The sequence below is a fragment of the Neocloeon triangulifer genome, unplaced genomic scaffold, assembly GCF_031216515.1.
Source record: "Neocloeon triangulifer isolate White Clay Creek 2 clone unplaced genomic scaffold, ASM3121651v1 ptg000003l, whole genome shotgun sequence".
Classification (NCBI taxonomy): Eukaryota; Metazoa; Arthropoda; class Insecta; order Ephemeroptera; family Baetidae; genus Neocloeon; species Neocloeon triangulifer.
In genome coordinates this window covers 9,012,859-9,031,550 of record NW_026775546.1, presented here as the reverse complement: position 1 = coordinate 9,031,550, position 18,692 = coordinate 9,012,859, and the positions used below count along the sequence as shown (strand labels likewise).

Sequence of the window (18,692 nt, the reverse complement as noted above, 5' to 3'; positions counted from 1 at the left end):
AAATCTTTGCGCAAAAGTGCAATTTTTGTCCTTTCTTTCAAAGTTGATCCATTTTTATTACAGCGTAGGTTTTATCTCAAGAGGGATACACTTTTTGCGAGTGACAAGCGCCACGGTGGAGCTGCCAGTGTCAATCCACTGCGGGGGTGTTTATAGTCTGCGTGGCAGCTGCGAACTTCTTCCTCAATCTTCTTTCCCCGGGCGAGGAAAAATTCCATCGCGAGCCAAATTGAATTGCAGTTGATCAACTTGAATGGAGGCTCAGCTGTTCTTTTGTTGCCCCAGATTGGTTTTTTATGGGCACCGACGGGAAAAGCTGCAGGCAACTTTGCTGCGCTAAATTGTGCCAATCAATTTTCGAGGAACGTCCATCGAGGAGGCCCTTTTGTTGCGAGAGAGAGCAAACTCACTGCTGGATATATAAATTGCCTTGACACGCACCAGTCCCGAATAAGTGAACTTGCTATTGATCATTTAGGGAAGCGAAGCGACAACTGCTTGAATTGGAAATTGCAAGAGTAGAAAACTTCATTCTGGAATTTTTCATGCCTTATGTAAAAAAAATTTGTCAACGCACGGCCTCGTCCTTTCCTTTGAAAGGTCTTGAAGAGATCAAAGGCGGAAAATTTCCATAAATAAATGACAGCGGACAAGATGAGAAACTTCAAAGGCTGGAGAGGGAGGACCTGAGGTTGTACCAAGAAATAAAAATGTACAACACGCTTATACATACAAATTTTCAGTGTTCATTGTCAACAACAGCAATAATAGGGCTTTTTTTGCATTTCAAGATGAAAAGCGCAAGGTCCGCGCATCTGAACAATCGGGGAAAGTTTTGATTGTTGCAGCGTTTTGATTGGGCACAAAACACACTACAATTCATTCTGGGTTGCAAAAATAGGCAAAATTCAAAAAATGGCCTGCTGATTTGACTTTATCAGAAGCCACTTCTCAAAATGTGGCTTCTTGTAAAACTTTGGTAAAAAATCTGATTGTTTGATATGAAAATCAAAAAGATGTACAGCTGAAAATTTTAACATAGTCTAAAGATGAATCCGGCCAGGCCAGATTAAGAATTTAGGTTGCAACTCACTAAATTCTTTATTTCTGATAATAATTATTATTATTTTTTTTAAATTTTGAATTGCGATCATCCTATTTATTCTTTATTTCCGTTTTTAATATTTTGATGTTATTTATTTTTTTTAGGTGATTATTTTTTTGCATGCATTTTTTAGCATTAAGAATGAACAAGAATTACCTGAGAAAAACTGGAAAAAGCCGACGATTCTGGCCATGCGGCCGTGGATGAGGTAGGAAATGCAGCAGGCCGCACACGCCGTGACTGACAGCAGCAAAGATAGGCCGCTTCCAACGCCCACCAGCACGGTGGTGGCCTGCCACCAGGGGCTCGGGATGTCCGCGTACCTGTAACAAGACGGCCGCAGCATAAGTACCAGGGATCACTCGCACACACGAAGCCGGAAAAATTAAGCTCTTTTGAAAAGGGAGAGAGAGCGCTTTGATTCCTGCCCGCTCTAATGATGTGCATTGAAGCGGCGTTGCGGAAAAATGGTCGGTTTCGGGGCAAATTTTTTATCTCCTGGAAAAAAGGGAAGATTTTATTTCACCGGAAAGTTCTGAGAGCCGCTTTTATGAATTATTTCAAAGTTTGAACTCAAAACACACCCACAGAAGTGACGGAACTTTATCAGCTATCGCGGACCAGAGATAGAAAGTTGGCAAAACTTTGCTCCTCCGCGACTGAGAGCTAAAGGAACTTTAGACTTGAAGCACCTGTCGGAAATTTCGGCCTTGATTGCCGGGAATTGATTAAGTCTTACTCGTTAAAACTTCCACAGTCAATTTCCCGCAGGCAGGTCTCGTTTTAAAAAAGTCTCACGGAAAAAGCACTCAAATATATTATGAAAGTTCCTAGATATTTCTGTTATCACACGATCTGCCAGATTTTGCCCTACCCCATCGAGTGATCGATTTTTCGCATTTTATTTCCTTTTGTTTGCAGTCGTTTTTCATTTTTGTTGATGTTCCGATCTGCTTGCTTTCCTTCCAACCGTTCCCGAGGGTCGGGTGGAAATAAAATCGAATGGCGCTGTTTACTTGGTTTTATTTCCCTCTTGGGTGCGCCGAATGTTTTCGTTTCTTGCTTGGTACACAGAATGCAATTCTATTTATTCGGAAACGAAAAACGGAGATAATGTATCAAATTTCAAGCACAGAGATAAATAAAAAAAGATTTAATCAAACCGGGATAAGTGTTGACTTAACAAATTTAAATGAAGTTAATTCTTTTTTATTACAATGATGATCATAATTTTCCTTGTTTGAGAAATATATTATTATTTAAAAGATAACAAAACCTGACTAAATTAGGTTAGGCTATAACTACTTTCTTCAACGGCAAAAACGAAAGTTGTATTATAAATAAAATAATTATTAACTGAAGATAATATGAAAATCGCAACAGCAACTTACTTATTTTATTGTTTTAATTTTTAAATTGAATTTATGTAAAAAGAAAAAAATGCTTTTCCCCCTTTTTTATTAAATAGGCCTGCAGTATAGTATTCAAAGCTAATCTCGCAACTTAGAAATGAGAAATAAAATCATCAACAAAGGGGAAAACCTTTTTTATCACAATGTCACTTTCTTCAGCAAAATTAATCATTTCATTTTTATTTAACTATATCACTGATCTTATATAATTTTGGAAAATTTAAATTATTCACAATATTTGAAAACTAATTCAACATCATTTTATAATACATTGTAACCTGTATATAATATTATTACATGTGGGTAATTTTATTTATAATTTAAATGGAAAAACTTTCACACAAAGTATGGTCAAAATTATTGGTTACCATTAAAGCTGCAAACTTAATTTTTGCACTTAAAATAGCCTTCGTAAGAAATACTGATTCCGTGAATTTTAACATAAGAAAACAAGGAAATAATGAAAATAGAACTAATCAACCTATTGCTTTTAAACTTATATTTCCCACAAGTTCATTGCAATTTAAATTTGCTTTCAAATTCTCTTCATAGAATCTATAAAAAAAGAGAGTTAAACAACTTTTATATTCATGCTATGCAATAAATTGTGTAGACATTTGAAACCTGCCGGCGCCTAGCAACTGCCACGCATCGCAATTAATCCGCAAGTCGGTGCTAAATCATGTGCACATAGAGATTGAAAAAACACTCTCTCACCTCCCGATATAGCAGTTGGGGCACCCGTAGGAAAAAAGACAACAGGTGTTGAGCGCCCGCATTTTTTGCAGCTCAAGCACATAATGGAGTGCGATAGCAGTGCTTACTTTTTGCGGGAGCCAAGGCCGCCACGAATAAATCTCGGCGATTCTTTTCTTCCGAGGATAATTGGATCGGCAATCAAGTGTGCTCACTCGAATAGATCCCTCTCCTCCAGCCCATGCCGTGCAAAAGAAAGAAAACTTTGGACAACTCGAGTCCGTGCAGTGGTACAAATTCATTAATTGGAAAACTTGCTGCTGGCCAAGCGGGCGGAGCGTGGGTTAACTTTTCCGACCGCAGGCCACGAAACCGCCAGACCCGATTTCTTTTGGCACGACGGGTTAAGGTGGAAAATTAAGCGCCCTGTTTGTTCTGCTGGGATTGATTGCGTGCGGAGGAGGCACAGAGCCAAACGTGCTCAAATTTCACAATCAGCGAGCTAATTAATCCAGAACGTTGAAAATTCGGAAGGTGCAAATTCTTTTTTATCAATTTCTTACGGATGAAAAATTTGATACTTTATTTTTTATTTACACAAGTGCCAATTTGAATTTTTTTACGGAATTTTTGTCAAATTCTTTCCGTTGATAGCTACAAACTTTGGTAGATTTCATGAAAAAATGAATCCAAAAAAATTGTAAATGTATTTTACGGGGTGCCTCACAATGTCCTAAAGACAATGTCCTAACAGAAAATGTCCTAACGGAAAATATCCTAAAGAAAATGTCCTACAGAAAATATCCTAAAGAAAATGCCCTAAAAGTGAGAATTGAAAATGTCCTAACAGAAAATATCCTAACGCCTGAAAGTTATGACAAGTCATGTGTCATGTGCAAAAAAAATTTAATTTATCCTTTCAAGTAATTTTGTGTTAAAATTTATCCTGATTCAAAATATTATTTTACGTTTCATATATAGTCTTTATCGGAAAATATACATAATTACATATATATTATAGACTTTTGAACTAATTTTAGTAATTTTAGGCTTTTGTAATGACTGTAATATTTTTTTTTAAATATTTTTTTCTTCGCTTTTTCTACGGGTAGTTGAGAAATTATAACTATTAATCTTTCTTCCATACAATAGTTTCAAAGAATTTCGTAAAAATCTTCAGGAAAATGTATTTTTGTTTCCTATGAAAAAGTTTACTTAGAAATATCATTCGAATTTTTTTTTCAAAACAAAAAATTTGAAAAATTCTAATTGAAAATATTCGTTAAATTTATTTTCAATATACGTTATAGTAATAATATTATTTTTTTAAATTATTTGTATTTGTGGAATATAATATGATTGTTTCAAACTTATATACACTTTAATATTTTGAATTATATGATCAACTTTCGTTAGAAATGTGACAGAGAAGCTCGACAATTAGCATCATATTCTTTCTGCATAAGTGAATTCATTTGATAAGGAATGAAGTTCATGTTAGTCCCTGTTGAAAAAACTAAACTTTTATAATATATCAACCAATTTTCCGAAATTTAGGACATTTTCTTTAAATTCAATTAGGACAAAATCTTTAGGACAATGTGCGATCATAGCTTTTAGGACATTATCTTTAGGATATTTTCTTTAGGACATTCTCTGTTAGGACATTGTCTTTAACCTCAATTTAGGACATTTTCTTTAGGACATTATGATGGTACCCGTATTTTACTTTCTAAGAAAAAATGAACCAAAAGCAACCTGCGGTATGTTGGTACTTTGAAAATTCTAAATTTTCAGTTAATTTCTTCACTTGTTTATACCAGTTTATACAAGAGTTACAAGTTACAAAAGATAATTTTAACTAGCAGTGTTGTAAAGACTTGATTTGAATATGTCCTGAAGAACAAAATGAACCACTGAAGGATTATTGTGTTTCCTTTTGTTACTTTATGTGTATTAATCATTAATCATGAAAAGTAATCCCCAAACTTTGAGTAAATATTATGAGTTTCAGTAATATTATCTCCTCAAGTATGACGTGTTGGGTGAATATTTCACCAAAGGCTGATAAAGTTGATCTTAATTGAAAAGTTTCGTAATTGATTTCACTCTCAAAGTTGTGCAAGTTTGCGAAAGGCAGGCAAATTCACCCTCGGCGATTCCATCATCGTCATCCTTCTGTACCCAGCAGACTTCCACAAAGTTTCACAGAGAAATTAAAAGCAATTAGCCCGGGATTGTACTTACGTGGAGTATCTGCCGCAGGCCTCGAGCAGCTCGATCTGTCCCCTTTCGTTGAGCACCGGGTAGTTGCAGCGGCGGAATGAGCCGAAGTAGGTGTCAAACCCTTTGGTCAGCTCGCCCTGCAATCACAAACACACGAAACCATCAATCAACGGCCGCCCTCTAATTCGCTTAATTGAGATTTATGGCGAAGAGGAAAATCGCACGCCCCCTCGCCGGAAATGTCACTCCCTATCTATGCCCGCATCGCACAGAATGGCCAATTTTCCACCCGGCTCGACTTGATTTATCAGCGAATAAAAATGTAGCGACTGGACATTTTTCACCCGAGGCCTAACCAACGAGGCTTAAATCTGCATGATTTATCGGTGGCGCGAGCAGAAACCATTTCCAATTTGAGCTCGTTGATTGCGTTGGAATTTATCAGGCTGAAATTCTTTGTATTTTATGCAAAATAATAAAAAAAAAGAAAATTTTAATTTTAAAATTCCCTCTACGCTTGTGAATTGGAAAAATTCAAACTGATGAAAAATCAGTTTAAATGATATAAGGGGAGGGTTGTACAATCTTTAAAACTTGGTTTCTGCAGTTCAATTTCTGCCAAAAAAAAAAAGATTTTATGAAGTAAACTGAATAGTTTTTCAAGTAATAACCCATTTAGGAGGTTCCAAAACTTTCATTTTATAATAAACGAGCATATTTTTAGATTCATATTTCATATTGAATTGAAAATGGGTCTCTTTATCCATTTACCTTCACTGGTAAATCTCTAAAAATAATCTCTGGAATCATATTAAATTTAAAACAAACCACATTCCTTGATAATGAAAATCTCAAAAAATGTGATTTATTTGCATAATTATAAAAATAAAATTAAAAAATATCAAGTTTTGGAATTAAAAATTCGCTCTCTTAATTTTGCTAACAGCATACAAGTTTTTGTAAAGTTTTAAAGACTTAACAAGAGCTTAAATAACTTTTTGTAAAAATCTCTAATCGCCTTGAACTTTGGCTAACATTTTTATTAAAAAGTATTTTGTTTGGATCAGTATGTATTAACGGTCCTGAGGCGAACAAAGTTCAAGTAATTATAGAGATAGGAAAAAGTAATAATAAAACTGTTGGTGCTCATTTAAGAACATGACTTTGGGGCTTAAGCAGCACACACGCAGCCAAGTTGAGCTTAGAGCAACTTGAGCTATTCCGCCTTTCTCGTCATCCGCCTCATCGTCATTATCATCCCGACTAGAGCTCTCATTTTAACTGGATACCCTCCTTGTCGCTAATTAATACCATGCCTCATAGCCCACGCGGCGGCGATCGGCTTCAGGAGATCTTGTTACGCAGGCAGGGTATATCGGCTTTCACGGCAGAGTATGCGTCTCTACTAGATTCGGAATTCGAAAGGAATTTAGTTTATGTTCAGATGAATTGAAATTCCTCCATCACAATTATAATTAATTATGGAATAAAATAGCTTTTGTTTTTCAAAGCCTCTATGAAAGTAAACTAATTATTATTACTGTTGAGCATTTTGCGTAAAGTTCCAGTAATTAATTGAAGTAAATTGATACTTAAATTAATTAATATTATTTTCATCCTGCGTATGAATTCATCTTCCTTCACGCTGTCCCATGTTGAAATTTTTTACTTTATGATTGTTTTTCTGAACATTGTTTGACCAAAGCACAAGTTCAGATTGTGAACCTATAGCAGAGTTCAGCAAAGTTGATCAAACACAAAACACATTACGCAACGTTGCGATGTGTACCCTCTTTCCGTCAAAGTTGTGGGGCTTATTTGAAAGTTTTTGCCAGGCAGGGCGATGTGTGCATAAGCAGGCTTCGTGCGATAATGTCGCATTCAATATTCAGCACCCGACAAAGGGAACGAACAACTAATACGGGTGGGCGGGCTGTGTGCCGGTTCAAAGGGTTAAAGCACAGAGCGTAGGAGCGTTGTGTGTTTTATGGATATCGGAAATTGATATACGCGCGCGGCTTGTGAAGGATCTCGTTTCAGCGTCCACAGAAATCTATAATGTTTCAAGCAATAAATATTTTTCTTTCAACTGTCTGGATGTACAGAAACAGTATAATGCGTAAAAGCGAGATAAAAAAAGAGGTTTTAAGGTTGGGAAAATTGAATTAGGAAAATAAAAATTCCAGAGTTTAATAAATTAATGATCTTTGCTTCCTCGAAGGCGTCAAAACTGTAAGAGTTTTGCGTCAGAATTGTGAATGATTAACTATACATCAATTTTATGCCTGAGCTTGCTTTGAAGGATGACGGAAAAAGGTGATTGATGGGTTAAATATTCGTCCTCTCCCTTCATCTTCAGCGATGTTTCTTTTTTAACAAAATTTGTATTTTTAAAATTAATATTGTTAAATACAATATCTATCCAATTTATCGTTACTCAACTGGTTAAAAAGTATTTTTTTTTTTCCAAAAAAGACAAGGCAATTTTAATGAGAATTCAATATTTTTTTATACAATAAATAATAACAAGAATTTGCTTGAAGCTTTAAATAATTTTTATACCAACAATTTTTAAACTAACATTTTTGAATTCCATAAATGATTTAAAATCTCCATTCCGAGGCTGTTAAAGTGTAATTTTCTCTTCACTGGCATTAAAAATTTATCCAACCGTTACTCATTTTCGCAACTTTTTTTCAAATTGCAGATTATTCCAGCCTTCTCAACTTTCCTCGTTATGCACAGCACTTTTCTGCCGCGTCTATAAAATATGCATCGGGCACGTCGGGCACTTATTTTGTCGCGCGCGGCTGCGTTTTCCTCGTTATAATCTCTTTTCATCGCGCGAAACGAATTTGGAAAAATATATGTGGTGGAAAAGCCGGTTTGGATCGAAAATAAATCGCATTTTAACTCCGCCAGCAATATTGATTTTGCAGGAAATAAAAGGTTTTTATTTTTCCATCAGCACTTTTAGATGCGCATTGGAATTGACGTGTCAATGAACGGTTGGCTTTTGTTTTTGTTGCTGAAATGTACTCAGCGCTGAATAATAAAAAGCTTTGCTGCCAGCATTTTTAATAAACGTGGATTAATTAAGGATTTGCCTCGCAGCGATTTTGATCACCGTTGACTTCTAAAATGCTTTACGATATGTTAAAAAAAATTCAAAATAAAAAAAACAGCAATCTAAGTTGAGATGGGATTGGAGACTGCTGCAAAATGCTTTTTTTATTTCTTTTAATTATTTGAAAAATCCATTCTGACATTTGAGGATTTATCATCCAAAATATTTTAGACTGAAAAAACGACTCCAAGGTCTTTTCACAAGGATTTTTGAACTTTTTTTTTTTATTTATTTGTCTGAATTTTACATTTTCGTCTTTCCAGATTTTTTGAGAACTTGAAGCTTATTTTTTTTGAGGTGTTTGTTTAAAAATTTAGGATTTTTTTTTTTCTAAAATTTAAATCTAAAAAAGTATATCTTTTTTTGGGAAAAAACCCTTCATCAGTTTTTGATTGGCGTATGAAAAGAATCCATTTCTTCAATACCTAAAAGCATTCTTTGCTTGAAAACTCAATAATAAACTCCTTCTCGTTTAGTATTCCGGGCCAAAACATTCTCAATGGAAGCCCTTCGGATGAAACTCCAACGTCGTCTATTCACTCTCTCGGAGAAAACAAGACGCGAGAGATATTCATCTCGGAAATTTATTCACAGGCACACATTTTCTTGCACGTCTCGAGACGGAAGGACAACAAGACGCCGAAATCAAGCCGATATCTGTGAAGCTCGGTTCGATTTGCATAAGAAAAAACCGAGAGCAAACAAGAAGGAGAGCTTTTCTGTATTCCAATCGCAGCCGAGCCGCAGGGGCTGCTCGGTGATAAGAATAGAAAGCAAAGCTCTTCGTTCGGAGCAGGTGGCTGAGAAAATTTCACCTCTCAAGACAAACACGGGGGCTCTCTGTGCGTAAGACGAAATTGGTTTTCCCTGGCGCTCCGATTGTGCGGGATTAGCAGAGAGAGTAACGAAGGAGGGAAATAATTTAGTTTCGCGATCACGCCCCGCTCGACGCACAGCAGTCAAAGCAAAGGGCTCGTCCTTTATGAGAACCAGCACAGTACGCTTGGCACCCTGCTGTCGGCAAAGAGCACACACACGCCGCCAGATTTATGGCGCCTTTTATTGCCTAATATAGAAACGGGCAGGCCTCCCTGTCGGGTCGTGGAAAGTAGTGCAAAATAAATCAAGTTTTACATTTTACAATAATATTAACAATAAAGTAATAATCTGTTTATCTTCAGCAATTTAAAAAGTATTTAAACGTAGGTTACTAAAATTACAGCGAACTTTGGACTAAAAGTTGTGATTTTTTGAACATGTTGATGAATATTGATGGTATTCAGTGTGCAACATTAAACATTATAAGATTAAAAAATGAAATTTAATTTTATTATTATATAATTTTAATAATTCAACAGTTCAATTGAATTACAAAAACTAAGTAATTGTGTTGCGAAAAATTGAAAAACATCTCGATCAAAACATTATAACTTAGTTATTGACAATTTCTTCTGATGTAACTCAACACACTGTTTGTATAATAAATATATGAAATTAAATTTTACAAATATTAATTAAAAATAAATTCCAACAAAATTTAAAAAAAATTTAATGAAATAAAGCAATAACATAACAATTTTTTTAAATATAAAAAACTTTCACTTTATTTGTACAAAAATTAAAAGAAATTGCATGTTTAAACTTTTAAAAGTTGAAATACTTCATTTTTAATTATATTTTTCGCTTAATTTTCAAGGTTTTAAAAAAGCACCTCACCTCCAAAGAAATTTCCATTCTACAACCCTATAGTTCTATTGGCTGTTTGGCGCTCGTAAATCGAGGGCTGCTTTTGCACCCCCACGTGAGCCATCCGTTCGCCGACGGGCAAACACATGCAGCCAGGACACACGTCCTCCGTGAAACTCATATCAAGGTCTGCCGAGCCTGAAAATTGAATAAAACACGTTCCCGCTAAGTCCCTTGGGCAAAGTCCATACCAGGTCCATACTAATCAAATCTCGGCAAAAGGCAAATGGACGCCCAGAGGTGTACATTAATTTGGTCAATCACAGCCCAATCTCGACTCAGCCAGCGAGATGAAAGCGAGAGTTGACTCTGCAGCCGGTGCGCCAATTTGCAAAATTTCCCCGCTGACGAGGATGGAAGGATGTTTGCAGTGCGAAAATGTGCGTGCTCCAATTTCAATTTCGTTCCATTCCACCGAGCTTTTTTTCGGACGGGGCTTTGTTTAAAATTTTTTGCCAGCGACGTGGCGCCGGGATCGTTTTTAATTAAGGGCCTGAATAAAAATGGACGAGAGAGAAAGAGAGATGGTGAAAAGAGTGCACGAAAATATTTCGCTCATTAGAGGGAGTGAAAATAAAAACAAAAAATTGGGGAAAATGAAACAGCTGAAATTCTGACCCTTTGCTTTGAAAGTTTTACAAAAAAATGACATTTTCAGGGCAAGGAAATTGAAAATGATGAAAATTAAAATTAATTACTAGGAAATATGTGATTTGTTAAAAATTTTACACCAAAACTTATCAGTTTTGCTGTTTTTAGGCAAAGTTTTTATTCATGAGAATTTAATTTGATGTAGTTTTAAATTTCAAAGCGGCGAGTTTAGGAGGAAATTTAAGATTTTTAAATTTTTATCGGTGTCAAATTAGTTGATTTTTAGGCAGAAAAGGCTACAAAATTAAAATGTTTATGCAAAATATGCGATATTTATACCTTAAAAACGATGAATATGAGTTTATCATAGAGCAGGTAATTGCCTTTTTACCAATTACTAATCTAACCTATCTCATTTTTTTAAATGTTTGTAATTTCACCTTTTTGTCCAATATTTGTCACGTGACCACCCCGTCCTTATCTCACAATCTGAGAACAACAGGCTGAAAGACTCGACTTGAAGAGCAGGGAACAATGGTGTTTGGGAGAGACAATGGCGGGTCCCGGCAGTTTTTATTCTTTATATAGGCCTTTCTTTGTCAACGGGTTGCTGAAAAGATTGCATCAAAAAGGGTGTCAAAAGTCGATAAGTTTTTCAGCGCCAACCGGGTCAAATCGAAATCGATCAATTTGAATAAATTTATGTTGGCAACGCATCAAAGGCGCGGACGGATTGTTTGATTTTCTGGAGAACAATAAAACAAAAGCAGGCGGCGCCAATGCACAAAGTTTAATCCCTCGACAAACGTATTTTCGCCGATTATTATTGCTCCTCTCTTTAAACAGTCGGCTTTGGCGGCGGCTCACCAAACGCGGCGAAATAATCCCTTAAAAGGACGCAAGGCAAAAAGTGGCCGCCCCAACTGCTTGCTAAATCTGTCGGCGAGACTGCTTTCCGATACTCTCGAGCGTGACACACAGTATGGGCAGAGAAATAGGTGAATAAAAAGGAGCAGGAACAACGGCGTACGTGCTTGGGTTACTGACAGAACCGCTCTCTTATAATTCGGGCTCGGCAGCATCTCTCAAGGGGAGACCCGGACAGCCTTACTGCCCTGCTGCAGAATGTACGTGGGCATCAAAGATAATAACCACATCGGACCGTCGTTTGATGTGGCGGCAAGCGAGTACAAGAATTTACTTTAGATATTTTGAAACTAAATTTTAAAATTTAAAAACACATATAGGATTTTTTTTCTAACAAACAAAAATGCTTAGAACAAAACTTAAATGAAATTTCTACATTATAAAATAAATTATTTAAGGACCAAACCAACACATTTTTTTTTGTGTCGGCAAAATCAAACTCGTGATCAATAATTCTCAACACTAAGCTTTGCACAATTCATCAGAGGTTCACATACTTTCCCCACCAATAAAATTAAAACTTTTGAAGAACTTATTCTTGATTAATTTATTCTTTATCCGAGTTAAAAGCAGCTTCTTGTGGAGGAAAGTTGATTTTTTAATAGTACAAATATTTGTATCTCCGCATTTTGACATTTGCATAAAATTTTTGTTCACTTACACATTCAGGAATAAAAAAAATTACTCGTCTGGATCTGCATCTCAACTGAATTGTACAAAATGCTTTTCTTGGAAATATTAACATAATGAATTGTGAGTGAGGTTTATAGAATTTTGTTTAACACCCCTGTAGTCCTCTGCAGACAAAATTGATTCGATCGTTTTTACATTAGTTTGAATAACGAGAATGGCAAAATTAACAAGATATATTTATAAGTCGGCGGTATTCCCTTTGTCCAGAACAGGAAAATCCCTTTCCGTGCAAAAGAGCTAGCTGCGGTGCGCTTCATTTGGGCTGTTGAAAGACAAAAGTTTCTTTATTGTCGGCGGCTTAAAAGCCTTAAAAACACGCGCGCACCCTTTTCATCCCTCTCGCGCGTTGTCGGTTTCGCTAGAGCAGCCCGCCGGCTCGTTTCACACAGTGGCTCTCAAAGAGACTAGGGCGGCGTGCGGCCTGCAGGCGAAACCGAATAAACAGACGGAATTTGAGAAAATGTCACACTTTGCCAAAGGGAATATTAGTTTGTTACTTTCTTTTATAAACCGTTATAAGCAAGAAATAAATTTTTTTTGCCTTACTTCGTAAAATTAAAACAATTTTTTTGCCCTTTGCAGCAAATTCTTTGAAGCCATTTCATTTTGGAAAATTCCTGCTCTAAAAATTTAGTAATGCAAAGAAATTAAAAATAAATATAAAAACCAAAATTTTTAGTATAAAAAAATTAAAGATTCTAATAAAAGTTTTAGTACTTTTAATTGGCTACGGAAAAATTTCTATGTGGGCTTTTTCCTTGATTCTCCTGGGATGAAATAGCAGCAACGTGCACGTTCGCTTTGTCCTGTATATTGTAATACTTAGTAATGAGCAAACTGCGCCTTCTCTCTCGTGCTATATAGTTTAAGTCGGTCTCCCTTAAGAGAATTCCAGCCCATAACACTTCTCCCATCCAACCTCAATAATAGATGGAACAATTCGGGGGCTTATGTATGTATTAAGACGGCATTACAGCCGCACTGTTCTTGCGAAGTAACAGAGAGGCAGCCCTGAAGTAAAATTAAGCGGCCACAAATAACTCCGGGCAACCCTTCCTACCGCCGAGAGACCCTTTTGTATGTATCTCTTGCGGGCTCGTATCTCCCGTTGTAAATCTCATTACATTACAACGCCGAGCCGAGAAAAAACAAAAGTATAATGGCGACACAACAAGCACGGTGGCTGATTGCCAATCGAGACAATTGCGCCGCGGCATTATGTACTCCTTGATGTACTTCATGCCAAGCTGGGACGCGATCCTTCGTGTGAATTGTCGCGGCGCTTGACCCCTCTTTTTATCTTTTTATTGCCGGGTCAATTATTGCGTCATTCTAATTGACTAGACGGCGTATATTGCTTACAATTAGTAGCAGGATGGGCTTGTGTTAATTTGAACATAATTGAGCAATTATTATGTAAAAAAATATATACCAAAGTTTTGCTATTATATATATAAGAGAAGGAATAATATAAAAAAATAGAGAAATTTAAGAATAATAGAAATGAAAAGGTTAGACCACTTGAAAAATGCAAACGTTACCACAAAATTACAATCAAATCTATAAAAAAAATACAACATGTTTTATCTACTTTGTATTATTTCATGTGCATATTGTACAGCTCCATATATTTTTTAACAAGTAATTTTTGTGTTATGCTTTCCAAATTGAACATCTCTCCCCAGCCAGCTAAAAGTAAACAAATATTAAATTTAAACCGCAGAGTGGTGGAGCAGCCTGTGCGAATTGCATTAATCTCGCACGCCCATTATCAAACCCATTTCGCATTTCAAAGTGGAAAAGCTCTTTCCGTCTCTCAACAATTTCCAAGACATCAACGGAATTAATTTCCCGACAGCGCGTGTATAATATATATAAACATACAGCATCGAGTGAGAGAGGAATTAAATTTCTCGACGCGAATGTTCTTCGTCTCACACAGAGCTCTTGTTTTTAATACGAGAGAGTGCACGCTCGTCACAGAAGTTCTGATTGTTTGTCTGCTGCGGCCATGTGACGTCGCACAGATTCATTTAAACATTCGCGAATAGCGGCAGTGTCTGCTGGTGTTATAATTTTGTACCGCTCTTATAGTTATATAAATATATAAGCTTCTCATTTAGTTTGTAGTTCTGAGTGACGAGAGATTGTATAATTCGTTTCTTGAAACTTGAAAATCAGAGTTATGTGTGTGCAAAATCTCCTCTGAAGCTTAACTCAAACACTTTTTGCACTTCTCGGTGAAGAAAAGGTACACTCTCTTGAGATTATAGTGGTGGAAAGAAAACCCGGCACTTGTGATCAAATCGATTTTGCTGCACACGTCTCCGTTTCCATTTCTACTATTTCTATATAGAGGCCTCACAGGTCATGTTTTACGATTTGATTAGTAAAAGGAAACTTGATGTAATTTATAATGTAATCTTCAAACAATTGCAAGTGGTATTTCAAAAGCGAACTGGTGAAAGTCTGGAATTATTAGCATTAATAAGCGTTAAATTTTACTAAAATTTATATGAATGCATACAAACAAAAATAATTACAAATAATAAATGACCAGATTCTTTGTTTATACAATCAGAGGGGAAATTTTTAATTAATTCCTCATCAAATCATGAAAATAGTTATTTGGTCGACCAATTAGATTTTACTAACATTTCATCTTAAAAATTTTGCATTTATTTATTTAAACTTTCAGTGGTAAAAATTATGAATACTGCTGTGTTAATAAATCTTCTTTTACGTCATATTTTCTCAATAATAAGTGTAAAATGTTAATTACATAATTGAATCGTCAACAGAAAAACACATGCACACTGACAAAAATTTGAGGAAGAACCATTTAATCAATTCATCGTCATTTGTATTAATCTATACCCTTGATAAAAAAAGTTTTCCAATCAAAAATTTTGAAATGAATTGTTTCTCATTTCCAAATAGAAATTACAGACTTGGCATCGCTCCCTCGCTCTCGCTCCGCTCCTGCGCTCCGCTCCGCTCTTTGGAGCGGAGCGAGAGCGAATAATTTTGAGAGCGGAGCGAGAGCGGAGCGAAGAAATTTAAAAATTTGGTGAGCGGAGCGAGAGCGGAGCGACAAGTCTGCTCAAAGACGAGAGCGGAGCGGGGAGCGGAAAAGTGAGAGCGATGCCAAGTCTGAGAAATTATATATATTATTTATCTTGAACGTACTCAATGAATTGAAAATCATGTTGGTCTGGAGGCAAGTATATTCATGATCAAACAATGAAGCGTAAAAAGGCCAAACGAAACGTGCACGCATTTCAACGTTGTCAGCAAAAGAGCTCACGTTGGCTGATCAGCAAATAAATTTAGGCGCGTCGTACGCAGGGATTTTGGATTTGCGTGTCGAGGAGTGTGTTTTTGATAGAGACGAGTCGAGGGTTTGGAATAACGAGGTTCCAAACAAAACTTATTCCTCTCCACTCTCTCTATGGCATACACAATAGAGTGAAATTTATGGCACGCACGCCTGCGAAATCCGGCAGCAACCAAACCGACCGACTCTCAGTTTTGGTCCTGCCTGCGGGCTCCATTATTCAAATTCGCTGCGTGTGTGTCACAATGTAATTATACAAGCGGCACATATTGCCGAATGAACATACACCCAAGCGGGAAAGCTGTTCTCTCCGTGCATAATTTAATATGTACGCGCTTGTATTTGCGAAACAGACAATCCCAATTTTGATAGGGCTTTCATCGTTATTAATTGGGTTTGCGAGGGTTCTATACACCTTTGAGCCTCTCATTGCTGCAGGCGACTCATCAGGATGCTTATTTACGCCCTTTGAAACCGTTTTGTCTTGCACAAAATTCAATCATTAAGTCAAATCTTTTGACTATAAACTAATTATGAAGTTCTTGATTGTAAACAAAGATATCAAAGTCGACAATTCAAGTTCTCACTCAGTAGGGTGCTTATTGCTTAATATTTTAGGTCGTTTTAATTCCTTCCAGAATTCTCTTTAACCAGAAATAAATTGGGGAAACGAAATGTTAAAGGGTTACAATTGATTGCTAACTCTTATCTGCGCAGGAAAATTTTAATGAAACAAAACTATATCCGTTATTGGAAAAGGAAGTAAAAACTTCCGCATGTAAAATTCACTTTTATTAAGAAATTATATAGAATTACAATTTAAGTCACCTTTATAATATCTGCTTGCAAACCCCTGAGGAATTTTGGGTATTGAAAAAAATTATAGATTTTTAAATTTGATTTGAAGCGAAAGCTGCAGAACCAAATAAATTTGAATAAAATCCAAAATTTTTATTCCCCTAGTGTGTGTTCAAAATTGTTAATGAAAAAAAAAACGATTTCCCCCAGAAAATGTCTAACGTAGTAAAATTTGTGGAGATAAACACTTGAACACGCCCCACAGGAATTGTTCTCGCCCTTCTCTTTTTATGCGCCGCGTTTCTTCTAAAATGTGATACACTTTTTAGGCTCATTTGTATTCTCAAGGCGTAAAAGGTGACACACGGCTAGCTCGCGCTTAAAATATGCTCTTTATGATAAATTGGTGCAGCTAAGGAGGAGGGAAGGCGCGCAGCATCGCGGGGCCATCTGTTAGCTGCCTGCCGGCTGCGTGCGAGACTGATGCGGTGCAGTTTCGAGAAAATATTACACGCATCACCAAGGCCGCCTTTTCCCCTTTTTTGTTTTCATTTACGTGTTGTTCCATAAAATGAACAATATTGCACCGCGCTGGAAGGATGAGCTCCGAAATAAGGCAAAGTAGTTTAAAGGTCAGGCAGTATAAAAAAGTAGCTCGAAACTTTTTGAACAAACGGAAAACGCACGCTCTTCAAGAGACAAAGAGATAATACGAACTCGTTCTCAGTTTCTACTGCCAACATTAAATGTGGTATTCAAAAGTTGGCAAGAATCTTATAATGGAAAAGTACGTCTTCAAAGAAAGTTTCCAAAGCTTGTCCAAAACGAAAAAAGTTATAAAGGTAAAGAGATATGTCCGCAAGGTGTTAAGGTGCAAAAGTTTCATGAGAAAAAAAATCAGCACGAAAATGAAAACATTCAATTTAATGTTTATTTTCAGTGGGCATAGAAAAACTTTCCAGACTATTTACAGCCCCATATTAAGTTCTATCTTTTTTCTCATAACGTTTTAAAACTTTTGCAAGGCAATAAAAGGAGTCAACAGTGTTGTGGGAAATAAATATATTGCTGCGATCGTTTATGACGTTTCAATTCAGACCTTCCTTTCCTGGAAAAGTAATGGACAGACACGTCCGGGGCATGAAAAGCTTCAATAAAATCTCGCCGCCCAAAAACGTTGCCAGCGGATCGATTCGGCACTTTTTGCCCAACCACACCTGCCTTCCTTTCTGGCCTTTTCACACAATTTTCTGACCCCGCAATTTCAGACTGGATATATTTTAGTCGGATTCCTCTGATTGCTCTCTCAAATGCCTGTCGTCGAGTACAATGGAGCCGAATGAGAAATCGGCGCGGAACAATGGCGAAGAATCTGCTCGCGGAAGAGCGTGGGAGGCACGGAAAATTCATTATTGCTCTCCTTGGAGAGAGGCAATTTCGCTAAATCTCGAGCGCGGGAGGACTTTTCTGCTGATATGGATGTTTTAATGGTGCGCTGCAACTCAGGCAGAAAATCAGAAAATGGTGTACAAAGAAAGCTCTTTTGGTTCCAACCTCCAACATGATGCATCAATCAAGATATAAAATATGATATTAAGAGAACTTCTGCAATAATTGCATGCACAATAAATTTTGGTATATGATGCATTAAAAGCAGAAATATCGGCTACCAAGAGTTCTTTTGTACTAAGAAAAAAAATGTATATAACTACTTTCTTGATGGATCTTTATAGGCTTGCATTTGGGTTTGCAATTTTTGTAAACTATAATGATTTATTTTTATTTTTTCATATTTTTTTTAGAGATTAATCTATTTAATCCATTTATTTGCTTATTATTTTATTTAAACTTTTCTTTAAAAAATTTAATTGACGCTTCAAACGACTCATATAATATTTCATCAAAAGATTACTAATTACTCTACACGGCAAAAGGCAACGTTTTCTCGCTTTAAATTACAGGAACGCTTCTGCGTCACAACTACTTACTAATATATAACTTGCAACGCCTTCTAGTCAGTTATGTACGCGCCTC

General features: G+C 36.3%; 1 protein-coding gene across 1 annotated transcript in view; it reads right to left on the bottom strand.

Annotated features, from left to right (window-relative positions):
• The window catches only part of LOC132192623 (LHFPL tetraspan subfamily member 6 protein-like), a 33,392-nt gene that overhangs the window by 12,641 nt on the left and 2,059 nt on the right, over positions 1-18,692 (bottom strand). The window contains exons 2-3 of the mRNA XM_059612661.1: positions 5,461-5,576; positions 1,262-1,428 (exon numbers count right to left, since the gene is read on the bottom strand). Of these exons, the coding sequence (XP_059468644.1) occupies positions 1,262-1,428; positions 5,461-5,576 (283 nt within the window). The remainder of the gene's footprint in view (positions 1-1,261; positions 1,429-5,460; positions 5,577-18,692) is intronic.